The sequence below is a fragment of the Diprion similis genome, chromosome 11 (assembly GCF_021155765.1).
Source record: "Diprion similis isolate iyDipSimi1 chromosome 11, iyDipSimi1.1, whole genome shotgun sequence".
NCBI lineage: Eukaryota > Metazoa > Arthropoda > Insecta > Hymenoptera > Diprionidae > Diprion > Diprion similis.
The window spans coordinates 6,142,159-6,160,948 of NC_060115.1; the positions used below are offsets into that span (position 1 = coordinate 6,142,159).

Genomic DNA, 18,790 nt, shown 5'->3' on the forward strand with positions numbered 1-18,790 from the left:
CGCACATAAAAAACCTCGTTTTCAGATGAAGTAATATTTCCGTGATGAAACTAAATTCTGACCGGAAAAACTCACCATCTTATTGCGAACGTATAGTAAAATGATTACGATATCTTAATCTCAAGGTGAAAGCAGCATAATCTCGTATGCAGACGCAATGCCGAAGTACGTTTATTTCTTTGATTATCTTGTTTCACGTCTCAAAGCAATAATTTTCTGCTAAAATTTTCAATTTCCTCAGAACTTTACCTAGCTTGTCTTAAAACTCATACAATTTGATTAAAAAAAAAAACTCTTCAAAGGCTATTAAATAAAAAGATTCTTACCACCGTTAAGATGTACTTTTAGATAGTCTATGGATGTCTTGTAGATCGAGATTGTTGATTCAAGTAGCACGACAAGAACGAGATGCCAGATTGCAGTTTTTTGAGGATGGAAGAATGATCTGTGTGTACAAGGAAGCTGGCGATTAGAAAATAATAAAAAGAAACATAGTTTCATATCCAGTCTCTTTCCAAGAAAATTTGAAACATGATCGTCAGTCTTTGCCTGTACGCCTCGAAATCAAGGTTGTCAAAATAGTCGACAGATCTTATTTCAGGACCGTTTCCCTCGATTTCGGCCTCAGCCTCGGGCAACAGAATAACTTTAACCATCAAGCAACAGTGAAGGGCCTCGGCGCCAACCCATTCCTTGCATTCGGCCAAGAAGTGGCTTCTCCCAAAGTTGCCAATATCACAATTCAGCTCCTCCAGGGTTTTGACAAGCCGATCATGGTACATGTTTAGCAGGTGATCAAAGTGGCATATCAAAACGTTTTCCGCGGTGCTGGCGATCAGGAAATAGAGAAGATCTCTCACTGGACTGAGATGGCTGTAAGTCTGAAAATCGATGAACTTTATGGCCTCGACGTTACCTTCGTTGTCATTACGAAACATCATATTGTTAATGGAGAAGTCAGCGTGGCATATGGTCCCAAACTGATTTGTCGGTGGGGTGTTGATAGTATCAACGCCGGTGTCCAGAGCATTGGCTATCCGAGCGTAATACGGATTCAGCCACTCGTTTTCCATGACCATTTTCTTGCAATTTTTAGCCGCACGAACTATGGAGGTCCACGGGTGGCTGAAGGTAATCGCCTTCTTCACGAGCTTGGCAAATAATTCAGGCTTCTTTTTTCTCAATGCAATCCCGAGGCCGTGAAATGTCGCCAAAGTGCGGACCGTCATCTCCGATTCAGCACGATCCAAGCCTTTCCACCTGTTTCCACATTTGTAACCAGCTGCGACGAGGTTTTCCAACAGTATAACGGCGTCGTCGTCGTCAGACTTGGTCTTCAGATCATCGGGTATCCTGGCGCCGAAGAACCTGGGAAAGTGGTTGAAGACCTTGGGTTTCGGGATTCCGTTTTCCAACTGAAGCATCTGATACGCTGGCAGGATCTCTTCGTAGGCGGCTACTTCTTTCGGAAATGTTACGGCGCTGTTGAAAACATCCTGGAAGAATTCGCTGGGTAGCATCTTCGCGACGACGTTCACCACCTTCGGCGTGGCGAACTTGTTCCTCCGTACCGTCACCTTCACAGCGAGCAGCACACTGCCGTAGTTCGAACCCGGGGGTGTCAACATCTTTGCCTCAAAGTCGTCCACCATTACATTTTCACCGTAGTCTCGTTCGAACAGGCCTTTTATAAATTTCCTCAATCGCTCGGCGGAGTTTCTCGCGATTTTCTTCGCCGCGATCCACTCTTCATTGTCTTGTCTGTATAGAGTGAAGATTAGTAAGTAAACTCTGTGAAGAAAGTCTGACAGTTGTGAAAACGCAGGTTTTTTTTTATTAGTTGAACAGTAAGAATATTAATTTCCAGTGATATTTGAAAATACTGAATTATTAAAATGTCAGTCACTGCGATTTTCACATTACTGTACGGTATTGCAATTAGGCAAAATAATAGTAATAATTGATGATGAATTACTCTCTGTCCTGATGTGTCTGCACCCTTTCGACTCCCATCGTAGGAAATTCGGTGTCGTCTAATTCAAGTACTCTGCACGTAAACCGGCCAAATATAGATTCTTGCGTAATTTACAACGGCTATGCAGTTATTCCAATCCCAGATATCAAGATCCAGTTGACCTTGCCTCGTGGGTATCAAATTATCGGGTGCAATGGCCGTTGCATTTAATTTTTATACACTCCAATAAATTGTGGACGAGGTGATGAGAGTTTTTGGACAGTTCGAAGTGGCGTTGCACTGGCCATCAGGCAATTGTAAAATTTGGCTTACGATTAGCCGCCTATATATGCACTTGTGAGGCTCACCAGATACGAGTACACTCTAGTCGGATATTTTTTATCTCGCTCACCGGACAGTGCCGTACTCTGAGATGCAAAAAAATTAGCGTTAATCACTGTTTTTTCGTTTTTTGGCTATCATACGAATATTCAATAATTTACCAGATTATCATCTTGATCCGTTCACGTGAAAATGAAAATATTGACTCGAAAGACCTTTATTTGAGTGAATAAATACTTTTTGGACAATTTTGAGATGTTTTGGACACGTTCCAGAAATTAAGTTTTTATCAAAAAATTTGCGTTTTCCTAGCAATGCAAATGTGAGAATAATCCTACAAAATAAATAGCGGCTGTCGATTTTTTCAGAAGATTTCACGCCTGTTTCATATACTTGGCAATTATTTAAAATGCAGTCTATCTCGAGAAAATCGTAAAAAACGAAAATTAAGATCTTTAACCATAGTGTATAAGCAAAAGTTGTGTAATTTGCCCAGAAAATTCCAACCATATGTACAAGAATCGCTAAATCTGGAGAGAAAAAGATGGAAAAATTTTTGGTACAACACTGAGATATGAAGATTATCATAAATAGATGTTGGGTAAGCCAGGATACTGCATTTTATCACTGTTTGCATTTTATCTGCACTTATCGCCATCCGCATAACGATAATACACGTTTTACGTACGTGCAGGCGAGCGATTATAGCAGCTGCAAGTATAAGAGCACAGCGGTTTGAATTTGAAAATTACAAAAAATTCATTAATTTGCTGTCACTCGCTGCAAGTATAAGAGTACAGCGGTTTGAATTAGAAAATTACAAAAATTTCATTAATTTGCTGTCACTCGGTTGATCGTCTTCATTTGAACATAAATATTTGCGAAAGCGTAATACAGTGCAACGTGATAAATATCTTAACAGTCATTGTATAACACAGTTAACGCGGGTACTACATGTAAAAATAATTAAAAAAAAAAAAAAAATACCTTTCAAGCCAGAAACAAATATTTTGTAAAATTCCGTAAAGTCGTGGATCACAGCTCTGTAAAAATTTCAGACTGCACTTTACTTGTACTGTATGAAGAATTATTTTTCAGTTCTCGGCAAAGGTGAAATTATATAGGTATAACCAATCAATCAAATCGCTGTTCATAATTCGTATTTAACTTGTAGATGACGCCAAAGTACTTCTAGGCAAGAAATTAAAGGCACGAATGCTTGTTGCGAGATGAAAACTGTGATACTGTATTCCGACTACAATATTCAGTGAAAATAACACGACGAATAGTTGCGGAATTAGAATATTCGACGTAAGAGTCAAGCTACGAATATATAAGTAGGTACAATTGTAATTTGTATGCTTTGAGGTTGAAACTTGTGATTTCAGCGGCTGGAATAAGATTTAGAGTTGATTATACTTTTAATTTTTCATTTTGTTATTATTTTTTACTTTCAATATCAGTAAGCAAACGAAGACGCATACGTGATTACAGCGTGATACAGGCTTATACTACAGACGAAATTTTATGTAACCGTCGAAATTTATTGCGACGTTATGGCATGCAAATAAATCTAATATGGCCTACAATTGCAGGGGAAAAGCCTAACAGACTTTGAATTTATTTGCCAAACTGCAATAATCTTCCTAGGACGCACATCACCAAGCTTGCCTTTCGTGCATTATCTTTATTCTTTCGGACTGATATATGTTTTGACTTTACAGATATCATATCTTGAATCTTATGGTCGGTAGGAAATCACGAAATTAAACAATTAATTAACAAACAATCTTGAGGCTTACCAAACTCCAATCTCGGGACGTATATGTATATAACAGCTATAACATTACCGATATTGAAATGATTCAAGATCTCAACTGAGCTGCCGGAATTTTTCCGGACGATTGAGTCAGCTGAAATAATTTGTTTCGTATCCTTAACTTTGTTTTCCCAAGTGATCCCGTCACCTAACAATGCAATTCTCGCAATACTCATCACGGCAATCGACGGGATACTCATTTGCAATTGAATTATACCTAGATGTAAGTATGACTTTAATAACTGCAGTGAAATCAACGCTGCAGAGCATCTACTACGCGTACACTGTACACGTATGAAGTGATATGAATTTAAGGGGGTGCCATAGTCGGTTTCTACATGTACCTCAAACGCGAGAAATGGCTTAATTAATAGCCCCATTCTATACGCAATTCTGAACAAAAACACTCTGATTCATTTTCATTTGACGCAGAAACAAAAAAATTGTATGAGTTCGAAGAATCCTTTGGGATTCGATGATTTATAAGTAATAGGTCCAGACGAAGTCATGAAAATCATGGAAATCGAGAAAATATGATTTTTTCGTCTGTATGTGTCGCAGACAAATAAAGATATGAAAAATTATCGAGTTTGATGCAATAATCGCACCGCAAAAAAAGAACCTGTAATATTTGCTAATTGATATACGAGCTTTCGTTTCGTCGATCGACCGACAGAGCACGCGTCAATCAAATATACAAGATCCGTCGGTAAAACCGTCATGCCAGCCTCAGTGCGATTATATCATGAAAATCGATAATTTTCATACGATATATATGTATATATAGGTATATTCATTTTTTGCCAAAAGCGACAGGAAATTCGATGTAAGAGTAAAAAACATAATGCCAATAAAAAAATTGCGTTACAAATTCTTATTTGTAAATTACTCTTCTCGCTGCCGTCCTCGCTGCCGTCAGCAGAGAGAATTCTTCTGATGAGTAAGTGCTTCTTCGCACTCTCTGGAATACATTGTCTAGTTATAAAAGCTCATGATTTCTTTACAAATTAACCTCCAACGGTATAAATAGACAAATTTTGAAACCGAATGACGTAGCAAAGAAAGAAAGTCAACCAGTGAAGTACCTTTATGAACGGTTATTTAATGTAAAAAATACAGTGCCATATTAAATTGTAAGCATCATCCGACGAAAATATTATACATACATAATATCTTATACGTATGATTCATAGTCTCAGATCTATATAACTAAGCATTCGACGACGAGAAGAACAGTGGTAAAAAATCATGTATACATTGAAAAGTCTTCAAGAATTTATGAATAGTCGGTGAAATCTTCAGAGACAGACAAACATCTCGCTGAGAGCTGGAGGAAGCCTTAAAAAATATGTTCGCGAAGAATACTGTGTACTTATAATAATTTATGACGATTATTTCCATTTCCGAGTGGTGAATGGAACAAGAGCTTTATATGTGCTTTACCTCCTTGTCGAACGCTCAAAATATGAACAGTCTGCGAGACTTATGGCTCGAATGCCAGTAAAATTCTGTGACAATGAATCATAGAATCTGTTCATACTGCGGTACAATAACAGTCCTAAAATTTATATCCAATTCTCCTTTACGTATATTAAACTGATGTCGACCAATCGTTTGCGAAACTCATCGGTAGGCTCAATTTGGGACAGTGTTGCGAAATTATTGATGCTGGGGTCATTCTTAGCATCTGCTGAGATAAATCTGGCCATCAGCATGCAGTGAAAGTACTCTGCATCGGCAGCAGCGGCTAATTGACCGTTGAAAGAATGCCTGGTAAACAAATTGACGTCACAACCGAGCCTCGCCAGATAAGATAAGAACTTCTCATAGTATAAATCGACGAGTTCCTCCATATGCTGAGAGACAACTTCCGGCTCGCAGCTCGAGACGATGAAGAACACAAGATCCCGCATGGGGTTGACGTACATGTACGTCTGAAAGTCGATGAACTTGAGGCTCTCCGGTTCGCCGTTAGCGTCATCGCGGAACATCAAGTTGTTCGTCCAGAGGTCGGTGTGAACTATCGCACCCCAGGGTTCCTCCGGTTCCTGTTTCCAGGCATCGAGAACGGGGCGTAGAAGGACTTTCTCGATCCTGGGCAAGTGTGGGAGCAGAACTGGAATATCCTTGAGGGTATTAATTAGGTACATAACACACTCCGTAAGTCTCTCTGGGCTCGTGTCTTGAGATTTAACGTTTTTCTTAATCTCATCAAAGACTTCCGGCTTTTTCAACTTCATCGCAACACTCAGGACGTGGAACCGAGCCAGCTCTTCGACTGCGAATTTCGCGTGGACCAAGTCAATGCCAACCATCCTGTCCATGCAGGCGTAGTTCTTTACCTTAAGATTCTCCATCAGGATAACCGCATCGTGATCGAAATTCTCGTCCACCTCGTTCAGTGACAGTCTGGCACCGTAGAGCTTCGGAAGTGAGTCGAAGAGCTCGGATTCTGGGATTCCGCATTCGCGTTCCAAGGCTTTGAAGGCCGGCACGATTTCCGTGAACATGTTTATCTCCTTCCGGAAGGCGACCGGACTGTGGAATATAATCTTCTGGAACTCAGTCGGCGGTGTCATCTTGGCGATTAGCGACAGCTCCTCCGGTTCTGAGTTTGGTCCATCGCGTCTAACGACAGCTTCAATGCTGAGCAACGTACTTCCATAATTTTCTCCTAGAGGCACCAGGCTGCTTGATGTAAAACTGTTAACGATAAGACTGTCACCAAATTTTTTTCGCAGCAGAACGTCGAGGTCACGCAGTTCGACTTCGATTCTTCCCTCTGGAAACTTTGCTTTCCCATCACCCATGACGGTGATATATTCTTCACGAATGACAACGACGTCCAAGGTTTTCCGTCAAAACGTAAAGCTTCAACTAATTTCTCTCGCGACATATCATCTCATATTTATTGTACAAGTCCCCTCTGTAAACTACACTGTCTCATGACGCAATGCGGATAGATAAAAAAACTCCATTGATAAGGTGCACTTGTAGAGAAACGTGTGGAGATGTGAGCGGTATGTACTTTGGATACGTTTTCACAAGTCATTCCAGCTCGTTAGACGACAAACTGAGAGTTTTTCTCATCTTTTAAAGTAACGTCAACTTCTATTCTCGAACATCACAAATGCTGCCAGAAATAACTTTACAGGTTAGATTGCGCAACCCTTTAGACACAATTTTTACACCGTCATGCTCACGTAACAACATGAATTTCTTGTACCAAGTAATTTGTACTCAATTTTTATGCAATTAACCAAAATTACAGCGTAACACTTATGTGCGATTATAAATGCAAATAATCTTCTAGCTTATCTATTATAATCTATTTACTTCATATTCATCCTTGATGAACGGAAATTCAAGATTACACTTATAAATTACTATTGCTGTTTCACTTTTCATTCGATGTCTTCTTAATAAATTCGATTACCAGGAATGTAAAAACTTGACCAAATTTCTAAGACCACAGTACCGCAGAACCTGTAGTTGACTGACCATTGAAAGCAAGTAGCAGTTTTCATAAAGCTGAAAATCAGATTCATTTCGCCCAAATAATGCCCATCATACGGAGAGGTACATACAATTATAATGTTGTAGCCACGAACCTACAAAGAAACACAAAAAAAGGGCAGCAGAATCCAAATTATGCCAGCATAGATTGCATTTGATCTTCATATTCAGGAAGCCGATAACTGGACTAAGCAAATACGCGTACTTCACCTGCTGTGTATACGAACAGTTATTGTTTGTAGCGAGTAAATATTCCCTTTTCAGCAGCTGTACCTACATATTACCTGCAAATGCCGGGACGTTTGGTAGGTGAGAAACGGTTGAAAGGCAGCATGAATCCGCCTGTGTATAGGCAACTTACGTTACGTATTCAGCATTAAAAGTACTTCTGCAAATTATTTTAGAGATTATATAACCGCCACCTGAATTGATTGAACGATGATTGTACGTAAAAAAAAACACCTTTGAACAGGCGAAAATTTTTAGATTTTGTCCTTCACTTACAGCTAAGAACTTGTTCCAGGATATGGATGTGGCCAGCTGTGTCATTCATTACGCAATAATTTAGTAAAATTTTTTATTTGCTGGCGATGTCCATGTCCAAATAAATGAATCCAGCAGCCATCATAAATACGATTACAGTTTATTTGTGGGCATAACTGCGGAAAATAGTTAAAATAAACAATAAACAATAAACAATGAAAAATCTACAAAGAATCGGAATAGGTTAACGTCACAATTACATTTGAATTGTTATTATTCAGGAAAACATTATTGCATTTATCAAAAGATACAAAAATGTTTGTAGTTATATACATGCACATACATATACATACATACCTATTTGATACCATGACACAATATATTGAAAATATAGATCTTCCAAATTACTGACAGTAAAGAACGAAAACTATTTTTGTTATCTCGAGATTAGTTTGTCTGTCTTTCGTTACTATCTCTGCGTTTCAACGTTATTTACTGTATGTTTGTATTTTTTATCGCTCGGTAATTTACGTAAGGCATGTTGTGGTGCCGTCTGCTTAAGGCTATGGAAGAGTGTAGCCTGGGTATTTTATATTTCGTTTTGTATACAACGAGTAAATGAAACTGTAAGATGGTTAACGAATTAAAGTGGTGCCAGCCAATGTTATAATACTCCGCTCGTCTGACTGATGGAAAAACAAAATCGCAGTCTCACGCATGCTCCTTGCCCGCGAAACTTAAGGCGTAATTAATTTGGTACTACTTAAAAGATCTCTAAATTTGGCTTTACTAATTTTGAAAATAACGATAATAATAATAATAGCTTATAACCAGTTTTCTTTGGCAAATTTCAAAGTGATCTCAACCATTCGTTTGCCAAACTCGTCCGTAACCTTAGCGCTGAACACATCCTGGGGAGTTCCAGCACTGGGGTCCTTCTGAATATCCGCATTGACAACTTTGGCCATAAACATGCAATGAAGATACTCATCTTTGGCGGCAGCCTGAAGGTGCTTATTGAAAGACTCCCTGGAGAAGGATGTCACGTCACATTCTAATCTCACAAGATGAGCTATGAACTTTTCGTAGTATAAATTGACGAGATCATGCATGTGCATATCCTGCACTTGTTTCTGGCAGCTTGAAATTATGAAGAATACGAGATCCCGCATCGGGTTTAGGTAGAGATAATTCTGAAAATCTACAAACTTCACGTCTTCCGGATTGCCATTCGCGTCATCTCGAAACATGACGTTGTTCACCCAGAGATCCATATGGAGTATTGTACCCCAGGGTTCGTCCGGTTCCTTGGTCCAGCCCTGCTCGTCCGCGTTGAGCAGCGCTTGTTCGGCCTTGCCAATTTGCGGAAGAGCATCGGGAGCCTTTTTCAAGTGTGTTAGCATCGATTCTATTATGTCATTAAACTGTCCTTTCCCGATTAGCATCGACTTCGCATGCTCTTTGATGACCTTGAATAATTTTGGTTTTTTTAACTTCATGGCGACACCCAAGGCGTGAAACCGCGCCAGCGCTCCAATGAGAAATTTCGAATGAGCCAAGTCAACGCCGACCATCCTGTCCAGGCAGGCGTAGTTCTTCACCTTGAGGTTCTCCATCAGGATCACAGCATCGTGATCGAAAGTGTCCTCCGCCTCGTTCAGCGAGAGTCTTGCGCCGTAGAAATTCGGAAGTATGTCGAAGACTTCGGATTCCGGGATGCCGCATTCGCGTTCCAAGGCTTTGTAGGCCGGTCCGATGACCTTGAACATGTTCATCTCCTTCCGGAAAGTGAACGGACTGTCGAACATCTTCTTCTGGAGTTCGGTCGGCGGTACCATTTTAGCGACAAGGGACAATTCCTCTTGCTCCGAGCTCGGCCCGTCGCGTCTGACGATCACCTCCACCTTAAGCATCGAGCTTCCGTAGTTTTCTCCCGGTGGAATCAGGCTGCTCGTTGTAAAATCGTCGACAATCAAGTTGCCCCCAAATTTTTTCCGTAGAAGAACATCGAGGTCGCGTAAAACGACATCGATTCTCCCCTGCGAAAGCTTCGCTATTTCATCATCCATCATTAATTCAAATTAAAGCAGAACACGGGCCTTCTCGGTGCAACAGACAACCAAAAGTAATATCAATCTATTTACGTCCAGGCTTCCTTGTAGCTATCAAATCAATTGTTTACATTTACACAATTGTCATGCTGCCAATTTGTGTCACGTGATTGTGTAATCAGCTTGGCAGTGTCTGCCTGATGAAACTATCTACATATGTAAACGTGCGTTGCGTGTGCGCGTGACTTTCTTTCACTACTTTTCAATCACACACGATGTTGTTACCTTTAACATTACTCAGTTCTTTCCACACGTCCGGGCTTGTTCAGCAAAAAGTAACGACCTTTTGAAATCACTACGTTTCTACCATTAAATTCACGAATATTTTCAACCCCATGCGAAGAGCTCAACGTTCTCGAGAGCGTCACGCGTCACTAGCCGCATACTAGCCGCGTTGAAAACCAACACCAACGCTTCCAATTTATCCGCCTATTTATTCTCTCACTTCTTCTCGCCCCACTCTCAACGTTCGTCGACCTTGCAAATTCCCTCTCTTCTCGTCTCTCGTTTCTTTCCGGTGTCTTTATCGACTGTTTCATGATATTGACCACGGTTTCTTAGCTAACTTCTCTGCCCAGCAGAATCGTAGATTAGAATATTTAAGGAATAAATACGAAAATTTGCGAGGGAAAGAGTCACTTGAAAAATTTCTAATCGCTGTGAAAAACTTTGAAAATCCAAAGCACTTCTACACAATAAAGGTAACCGCACACATCATATATTATTCACGCTCGAAAATCAAATTGTTCTCACGCATTATTCCGGGATATAGATATACCGGTAAAAAATTCTCGCGCAAACTAGCTTCCATATGGTTCTGACCCAGAGGTACCAGGTATTCGTTATGAAACTAATGACAAGCAGATTCTACACCCGCCAATTTCTTCCTGCAAAATAGTATCGAGATCATTAGACAATATTTATTCTTAGTAGATTTTCGCAAATATTTGTAGCGCCTCTCACAACACATGAACAGTTTCTCTCATTGGACGTTCTCGGATAATATCAACTTCTAGTGCCTAACAAATCCTACTTGAAATGACTTACGAAACAGATTGTGCAATAATGAGACACATTTGTTACAGCATAAGGCTCCTGCAACGATTCATTAATTTTTTATACCAAGGAATTTATACGTCTTTTCAGGTAATTACCTAGGAATATAACATGAGGCTCTGATTCCATTCGTCCCGGAATGTGGTTGTACCTATTTCACAGTCATTCCTCATAAACTGAAATTCAAGATTATACTTCAATTCTGCTGGCTGATTTTTTTTCTTTGGTAAATCCCTGTAACTAACTGGATAAATTTTGTTAGCAGTATGCGAATTAAATTTATTGTAATTGACTACCAAAGACAAGTGGCAGTTTTTCGTCAAGGTGAAAATCAAATCCACGTTGCAGGTGATGTTCAACTCACTGTCAGGAGTAGTTACATAACGCCAGTCATGAACATCCAACAAGACAATAAACAGAGCTGTACTGCTGTACAATCAAAACTTCGCCAATACAGTAAATTCGATTTCCATATTCTTAATCTTATAAACCAAATCTTATTTGCTCGCCATTAGAGACTTGATATACTAAACGTCGTCGCGAAATATCTTATTTGCTGGCCAATTTGCAGTCGGCTGACTTGTTAACTTGGGATAATAAAAGCTTCTCAAATGACCGTCCAAAGTTTATCTTTTATTGGACATAAAATATGCACAGCCATGAAATTTCTTACAAATATTGCGTGATAAAACAGTTTTACGCAAACACATGAAAATTTTCTATAGCACTAACGGATCTGAAAAAAAAATGAGTATCAGAAACATGCAGAGGCACTGCATAAAATAATTGATATATTATTTCTCGTAGCTAAGACTCATGAGATCAGGATGGGCATCATAACTCAAAATCTTGCTCGACACGAAATTAACATGATAGTTTTATATACATTATACAATTATAAAAAAAAGTGTCTATCAAAAGAGGAGCAAACATATTAACATAGTTTATCTATTTTCTACGACTAATCTTGAGTGCCTACTGCACATAATTTATAACGGTTAAACTAGAGGGTAAAATACGAGAGTTATCAGTCGCGGAGTGCAATTTGAAACTAAAAGAATCTGTGAGTGCAGCCATGTAATACTCACTAATCTTTAAACAAATTTACTGGAGAATCATAAGTGTAATTTCAAGAGTCTAGGCTACTTAAAAATCGTGACAAAATTATAAAAACGGTTTATCGGTGCAAAGTTCAAACGTAATAAACCGAACAGCTGGTAGACCATTTTGCAATTCTTTCTTTCGAATCTTCCGTAAAAGGATCATCAAGTAATCCTCGTTCTGCGAATCTCCCGACGAGTTGTCATTCACCACGTGCGCAGGACCTGGAAGCTTATATTTTGTGTGAAGGCTAAGGTTCGATCAATTTTGCCGAATCTCTCAATGTAGCTATTCCAATTTTCGCAACGATAATAATAGTTCACAACCAATTTTTCTCAACAAATTGCATCGTGATCTCGATCATTCGTTTGCCACACTCTTCTGCAATCTCATTGCTGAACAATTGCTCAGGACTACTCATGTTAAGGTCTTTCTGAGTATCTGCATTTACAACTCTGGTCATAAACATGCAGTGCAAATACTCGACTTTGGCTGCGGCCTCAAACTGCTCATCAAACGACTCCCTGGAGAATAATGTCACGTCACATTCTAATCTCACAAGATGAGATATGAACTTTTCGTAGTACAAATCGACCAGGTCGTCCATGTGCATATCCTGTACGTTTCTCTCGCAACTCGAGACGATGAAAAAAACGAGATCCAGCATCGGGTTTACGTAGAGATAATTCTGAAAGTCTACGAACTTCACGTCTTCCGGATTGCCATCCGCGTCGTCGCGGAACATGATGTTGTTCACCCAGAGATCTGTATGAGCTATTGTACCCCAAGGCTCGTCTGGTTCCTTGGTCCAAGCCTCTGTGTCAAAAGTACTTAACGCCTTTTCAATCCTGTCGAGATGCGGGAGCAGAAGAGCAGACTTCTTCAAAATAGCCAATACCGATTCAGTGTCGTCATCAGGCATTTCTTCGTCGTATCCCACCGACTTGGCATGCTCTTTGATGACCTTGAACAATTCTGGTTTTTTTAACTTCATGGCGACACCCAAGGCGTGAAACCGCGCCAGCGCGCCAACGAGAAATTTCGAATGAGCCAAGTCAACGCCGATCATCCTGTCCAGGCAGGCGTAGTTCTTCACCTTGAGGTTCTCCATCAGGATCACAGCATCGTGATCGAAAGTGTCCTCCGCCTCGTTCAGCGAGAGTCTTGCGCCGTAGAAATTCGGAAGTATGTCGAAGACTTCGGATTCCGGGATGCCGCATTCGCGTTCCAAGGCTTTGTAGGCCGGTCCGATGACCTTGAACATGTTCATCTCCTTCCGGAAAGTGAACGGACTGTCGAACATCTTCCTCTGGAGCTCGGTCGGCGGTACCATTTTAGCGACAAGGGACAATTTCTCTTGCTCCGAGCTCGGCCCGTCGCGTCTGACGATCACCTCCACCTTAAGCATCGAGCTTCCGTAGTTTTCTCCTGGAGGAACTAGACTACTCGTTGTAAAACTGTCGACAATCAGATGATCTCCAAATTTTTTCCGTAAAAGAGCGTCGAGATCGCGCAGGACGACATCGATTTTCTCCTGGCCAAGTTTTGCTCTTTCGTCCGTCATCGTTAGTCCATACGATAAACAGTTAGCCCAGGTCTACGGCGAAACTGCGAACATTAAGTATAATAATCTCTGACCCTCTCCGGATTCTAGTATTTATCAATGAAACGCCCACTGTGAGCTAGTGTAGATGGTTCAATCGATGTTCCACCAGTTTGTACACACTGGTATCCACGTGTCGCGTCACGCGTGACGCATCAGCGACTTCCACACGTGAATATGAACTGACAATGTAGGTACCGCGGAGGCTAATACCGCGTTGCTGTTCTACTTGCGCGAAAGTAACGTGATCTTTGCGATGAGTAATTTGCTGTCGTAAGACACGGAACTGCAACCGATGATTGCAAAAAATCTTGTTCTAACAGTCAAATCACAAAAACTTTTCGCAGAAAAGCAAGGCACGATGTATCGCTTGACAGTCGCACGTAGCTGGCCGCGTTGCGCATACTGTGCTGCAATTTCGTTCGCGATATGCTCCCCTCCACTCTCGGCGTTCGCTGCCCTTTTCACAAGTTTCACTCTGCCTCTTTACTGGAGGTCACTTATGATTATTGGAGGATATGGAGACGTGCGTCATTGAGCTGCGGTTTTCTTATTCTTCTAATCACTAAAAAACTGGCACTTCGATATACGATATGCATAGGCAGGAAGGGGGTGGAGAAAATGCATTAGTTACGGAAAGATTCAAGAAATTGAAAATTTTTGTAAATGTGATATTTTTATTCCAGAAAAAACACATAACCGCGTACAAAATGTAAACATTATAATAGAATAGTTATTATACATTATATATGTATACTATTATAATATAGTGTATTTTAATAAAAACAACGAAACATTATACGTTGCATGTATAACTGATAAAAATCTGTAAATATAATATAGTTTCTGATATATTTATTGGTATGTATTTTTTATACCTGATCATATTGTTATTGCTCATTATATGCAATATAATTGCATCTTTTTTCTATTCATCATTTTTACAATACCGAGGACTGAATCCAGTGGTAGTAATTGAAAGTAACAAATGTTGCGAGTAACATGGCAGGAATCAGGCATTTTTCATTTGAAAAAAATAATGATATTGAGCACGATATACCGACGAACTGTAAAAATACTATTGAGACTCGTGAACTTCTCTGATTTCAGTAAAAATTATCAAATTTTTACAAACAAACGGCCAATTTCTACCACATCTCTGAAACTTTTCATAAACTACCACCGTGGAATCAATTCGCAGTATCGTTATCCGTAACAATTCGGTAAGTTTTCGCTTGCTGGATCAGAGGCAAAAATCGGCATTTCTTTAATACCGGAGATATTTGAAAAAGATGCAGTGGTCAGTCTATTTTTTTCAACGCCAAGACGGTCGGAATATCAAATTTTTTTTCAGTCAGGTAGTATGGAGGCCTCCTCTACCAACGCGCTGTGAATGCCCCACAGATTCTGAAATAATAAAAACAAATATACCATTAGAAGCAAAAGTTTAAGAATTATCATTTATATCAACATGTAATAAATGACACAAATCTTAAGCTAGTTTTTGCAATATAGCTTGCTATAAATTTTGATTAATAGACGAAATACACCAATGTTCATCGATCGTTATAGTGCCCTGAGGTGCCATTGGTTTAGGTATTGAAAGTTGCAAATTACTTGCATTTTTCGAGAGTTGTTTTTCTATTACAGGATTATTTGTAGATCGATAAATTATGATAGATATAAGTAACTACCATTTTAGACATCACTTAAAGATCGGCGAGGGAACACAGCTCCATCTTCTTCGATCAATTTGCGATGGACCGCGCTCAGAGCCTAAACAATTCGATGCCAGTTAGAAAGACTACTTCAATAAGCGTATAAACACAATATATGAAAATAGTTTTGAAGAAAGGCTCGCAAAAGTACGCGACAGTAGAAAGAAGTTATCAAATGAATTTATTTTGAAGTCAAATTGTCTCAAAAAAATGAAGTTGTTAATCCCAGTGCAGATTTACGAAAATGTAGAAAAAAGTTAACCCCAACAATATGCGGAAGCATGGCATTTACCTTAAAATATTTCACAGTCTTAACCCGAAGCTCCAAGGTCGCATCTTCGTCGCAAATAATCAGCGTGCGAGGATGCTGTTGAAAAGCCGATACTGTCCACATGTGATTAACGCCTTCTTCTATGGCTTTGTAGAGAGCAAATGCCTTATGAGATCCAGTAATAACAATCATCACTTCAACGGCATCCATGACAGTACCAACTCCAACTGTCAGAGCCTGCTTTGGAACTTTGTTAATGTCGTTACCAAAAAACCTAGCGTTTGCCTCTAGAGTATCCTGAGCAAGAGTCTTGACTCTTGTTCTAGATACCAAGGATGATCCAGGCTCGTTAAACGCAATATGTCCGTCAGGACCAATACCTGAGTTTGTGCAACAAAACCATAAATGTATTGAATAAATAGTTTGAAATATTTTTTAAACTTTAAAGTTACGGCATTCAAAACAAACGAATTCTAAGGATTTCTGTTTACTGATTTCTCTTAGAGGAAACCAACTTTTCAAAATAGTCAAATATATGATCAATAACTCTCTAATTTTACTCTGGAATAGGAGTTAACTCCTTGCCCTACGATGTGAGTTCTGATCGCGCGGGCTCATAATCAAAAGCAAGGACGGTCTACGCGTATAAATACTACAGCTCTCACTTGTGATTCTCATGTTTGGCACGATCGACATAGCACAAGCCTGACACGTAGTTGTAGGGCAAAGGGTTAATAGTGATAAAATATTGACGAATGAATCTGAAAGATGATAAATTAGAGTTTTACCTCCGATAAAAATTTCGATGCCTCCGGCTTCCTTGATTTTTCTCTCATACTCATTGCATTCGGCTACCAAGTCTGGCGCATTGCCATCTAATATGTGTGCATTTTTAGGATCGATGTCTATGTGCTTGAAGAAATTGTTGTACATGTAATAATGATAGGACTCGGGATGATCTCTGGGTAAATCGACGTACTCATCCATGTTGAAAGTTTTCACATACTTAAATGATATTTTTCCAGCCTTGTAATACTCTATCAACTTTTTGTACATACCGAGTGGTGTACCCCCTGAAAAGCGAACATAGTTTTTATTCAGAAAGCTATTAAAATTGAATACTTACAAGCAATGAACCATCCTATTATCTTTGTAATCAGACTTTCAGAAAAATCACAAATTGCTAACTCTGACATACCTGTAGGCAATCCCATTACAAAATACTTATTCTCATTAGGATTAAAGTCTTTGATTCTTTTCATCACGTATTTGGCCGACCACTCAGCCACATAGTCAACTGTGTCACAGATTACCAAGCGCATTTTTAGCAGTTCTGAGAAATTTAAAGAAGATGAGATATTTTAATGCACATTATTATTCAGAATACAAATACGAATTTTTTTGTCATTTACATTTTGTTTAAAAAGTGAGTACTTGTTTTTTTTTAAAAATTCATTTTCCACACTTACCGTTGATAAGGCAGCTGTAAAATCTTCAACAAAGTTGAAATTGGCTACGTTGTCCTCTAGTCTCGACTGCAATATGCAATGAAAAAGTGGAACCCGTTAGTTCTGTTTTAAATCAGAAATTAAAGTCTACGTGGAATGGAAAGATGAACAGTGGGTTGTTATGGGCAGATAAAAACATGTTATTGACCGTTTATCTTAGCTGTTGCTGATAAGAAATATGCAGGCATATTAATAATGAACAACCGATACGATTGGAAGTAAAATGGAGTGAATATCTTACACCTACTATTCAATAACGACAAGCTATAATAATAGCAGTTTTGGAAGTTCGGTAAAATATTTGCACGGACGTTAAATGTGGAATTGGAACCGCTTGCTGCCTCAGGCTGCACGTAAAACGCACTCTGGACAAAAAAAGGCTAAGGAGGACATATTTCTGCTCATTTCGGAGGTCAATAACCGTTGACCTTCTACACGGAATGTGTCAGACGGAATCGAATATATTTAAGCGTTTCCTATCGAAATTATCATGTTCTACAATTTCTACGATAATATGATTTAGCATATAACTCTAATGAGTGCTAGAAAAGTACCTTGGAATCTAGATTAGGCATCAAAAATGATGATTGTATCAAACCTTTGTTGGAAGTGACAACTAACCTGCAAGTCGCGGTTCTCAGGACGATAATAATCAACCCGCCTGGATCAGCTGACTAATTATTTACGCGACACCAGCGCGACACATTTGAAAGTCACTTCCGTAAGAAAACCGAAAGACTGATAACTCGCAATAACAAATCATTCAACCAAGTTGAACGTATGACTGTTAATTAGCGTGATAAATGTTGAGCTGAACAGTGAGCACTGTAAATTTTGATACATGTTATTAGAAATACAAATGGTGAATGATTTCGATCAGAGTGAAAATATATCTTCAGTCAACGTTTTAAATATTAACCTTATCTAAAATATTACGTTACTCGCGTCACCGATTTAGCAGCGCTCTCTGATACAACAATAAAATTTTGGAACTAATTTTCTACGTAGGTGGATGGTAAATGCATTTCGGTTACAGATCCCTACTCTATCGTACTTAACGTCACATAAATAGTGAATAATACAGAATATTCTTTTACTGTAAAGAGTAACTGTAGTGGTTGAAACAAATAAAATGTGATCTATGCAAAAAAAAGATTTATAAAATTTTGTATTGGTCATATAAGCTTACATAACTACAACCTAAGCTAAGAAGTTCTAGGATTAAAATAAATTGCATACGAACAGAAAAATAAATCATGATTATTAATATATTTATTGAAATTAAGTGAATTACATATGCTCGTTTCC

At 39.1% G+C, this 18,790-nt stretch overlaps 3 protein-coding genes across 4 annotated transcripts; all 3 read right to left on the reverse strand.

Annotated features, from left to right (window-relative positions):
* Nucleotides 1-293: 293 nt before the first annotated feature.
* LOC124412742 lies at nt 294-10,230 on the reverse strand. Its single transcript, XM_046892865.1, has 8 exons — nt 9,665-10,230; nt 5,684-6,406; nt 4,333-4,399; nt 4,099-4,263; nt 2,804-3,007; nt 2,367-2,382; nt 2,195-2,254; nt 294-1,791 (listed from the first exon to the last, which is right to left on the reverse strand). The coding sequence occupies exons 1-8, from the start codon at nt 10,184-10,186 to the stop codon at nt 498-500; spliced, it is 3,051 nt and encodes a 1,016-aa protein (XP_046748821.1). The 5' UTR covers nt 10,187-10,230; the 3' UTR covers nt 294-497.
* Nucleotides 10,231-12,396: 2,166 nt separating this feature from the next.
* Nucleotides 12,397-14,248, reverse strand: LOC124412352. Its single transcript, XM_046892154.1, has one exon. It carries the CDS (start codon nt 13,944-13,946, stop codon nt 12,702-12,704), a length of 1,245 nt encoding a protein of 414 aa, XP_046748110.1. The 5' UTR covers nt 13,947-14,248; the 3' UTR covers nt 12,397-12,701.
* Nucleotides 14,249-15,305: 1,057 nt separating this feature from the next.
* Nucleotides 15,306-18,227, reverse strand: LOC124412354 (glucosamine-6-phosphate isomerase). 2 transcript variants are annotated; one of them, XM_046892156.1, is made up of 7 exons: nt 18,081-18,227; nt 17,444-17,509; nt 17,173-17,307; nt 16,763-17,047; nt 15,996-16,354; nt 15,680-15,761; nt 15,306-15,392 (listed from the first exon to the last, which is right to left on the reverse strand). In XM_046892156.1, exons 3-6 carry the CDS (start codon nt 17,294-17,296, stop codon nt 15,684-15,686), a joined length of 846 nt encoding a protein of 281 aa, XP_046748112.1. In that variant the 5' UTR covers nt 17,297-17,307; nt 17,444-17,509; nt 18,081-18,227; the 3' UTR covers nt 15,306-15,392; nt 15,680-15,683. The 2 variants fall into 2 exon arrangements, with proteins under 2 accessions (XP_046748112.1, XP_046748113.1); XM_046892157.1 differs by lacking the exon at nt 15,680-15,761.
* Between the last annotated feature and the right edge of the window lie 563 nt (nt 18,228-18,790).

Excerpts from the sequence above, each read along its gene's own strand:
- LOC124412352 (XM_046892154.1), bottom strand. The coding sequence starts at position 13,946 with ATGACGGACGAAAGAGCAAAACTTGGCCAGGAGAAAATCGATGTCGTC.
- LOC124412354 (XM_046892156.1), bottom strand. The coding sequence starts at position 17,296 with ATGCGCTTGGTAATCTGTGACACAGTTGACTATGTGGCTGAGTGGTCG. Across the intron at positions 16,355-16,762 it reads CATCGAAATTTTTATCGGAG|GTATTGGTCCTGACGGACAT; the intron begins GTAAAACTCTAA and ends GCACAAACTCAG. Across the intron at positions 15,762-15,995 it reads AGACTGTGAAATATTTTAAG|GCTCTGAGCGCGGTCCATCG; the intron begins GTAAATGCCATG and ends CGAATTGTTTAG.
- LOC124412742 (XM_046892865.1), bottom strand. The coding sequence starts at position 10,186 with ATGATGGATGATGAAATAGCGAAGCTTTCGCAGGGGAGAATCGATGTC. Across the intron at positions 6,407-9,664 it reads TCGGCGTTGACTTGGCTCAT|GCGAAATTCGCAGTCGAAGA; the intron begins TCGAAATTTCTC and ends GACTTGGTCCAC. Across the intron at positions 3,008-4,098 it reads CGTCCCGAGATTGGAGTTTG|CTGCTATAATCGCTCGCCTG; the intron begins GTAAGCCTCAAG and ends TTATACTTGCAG.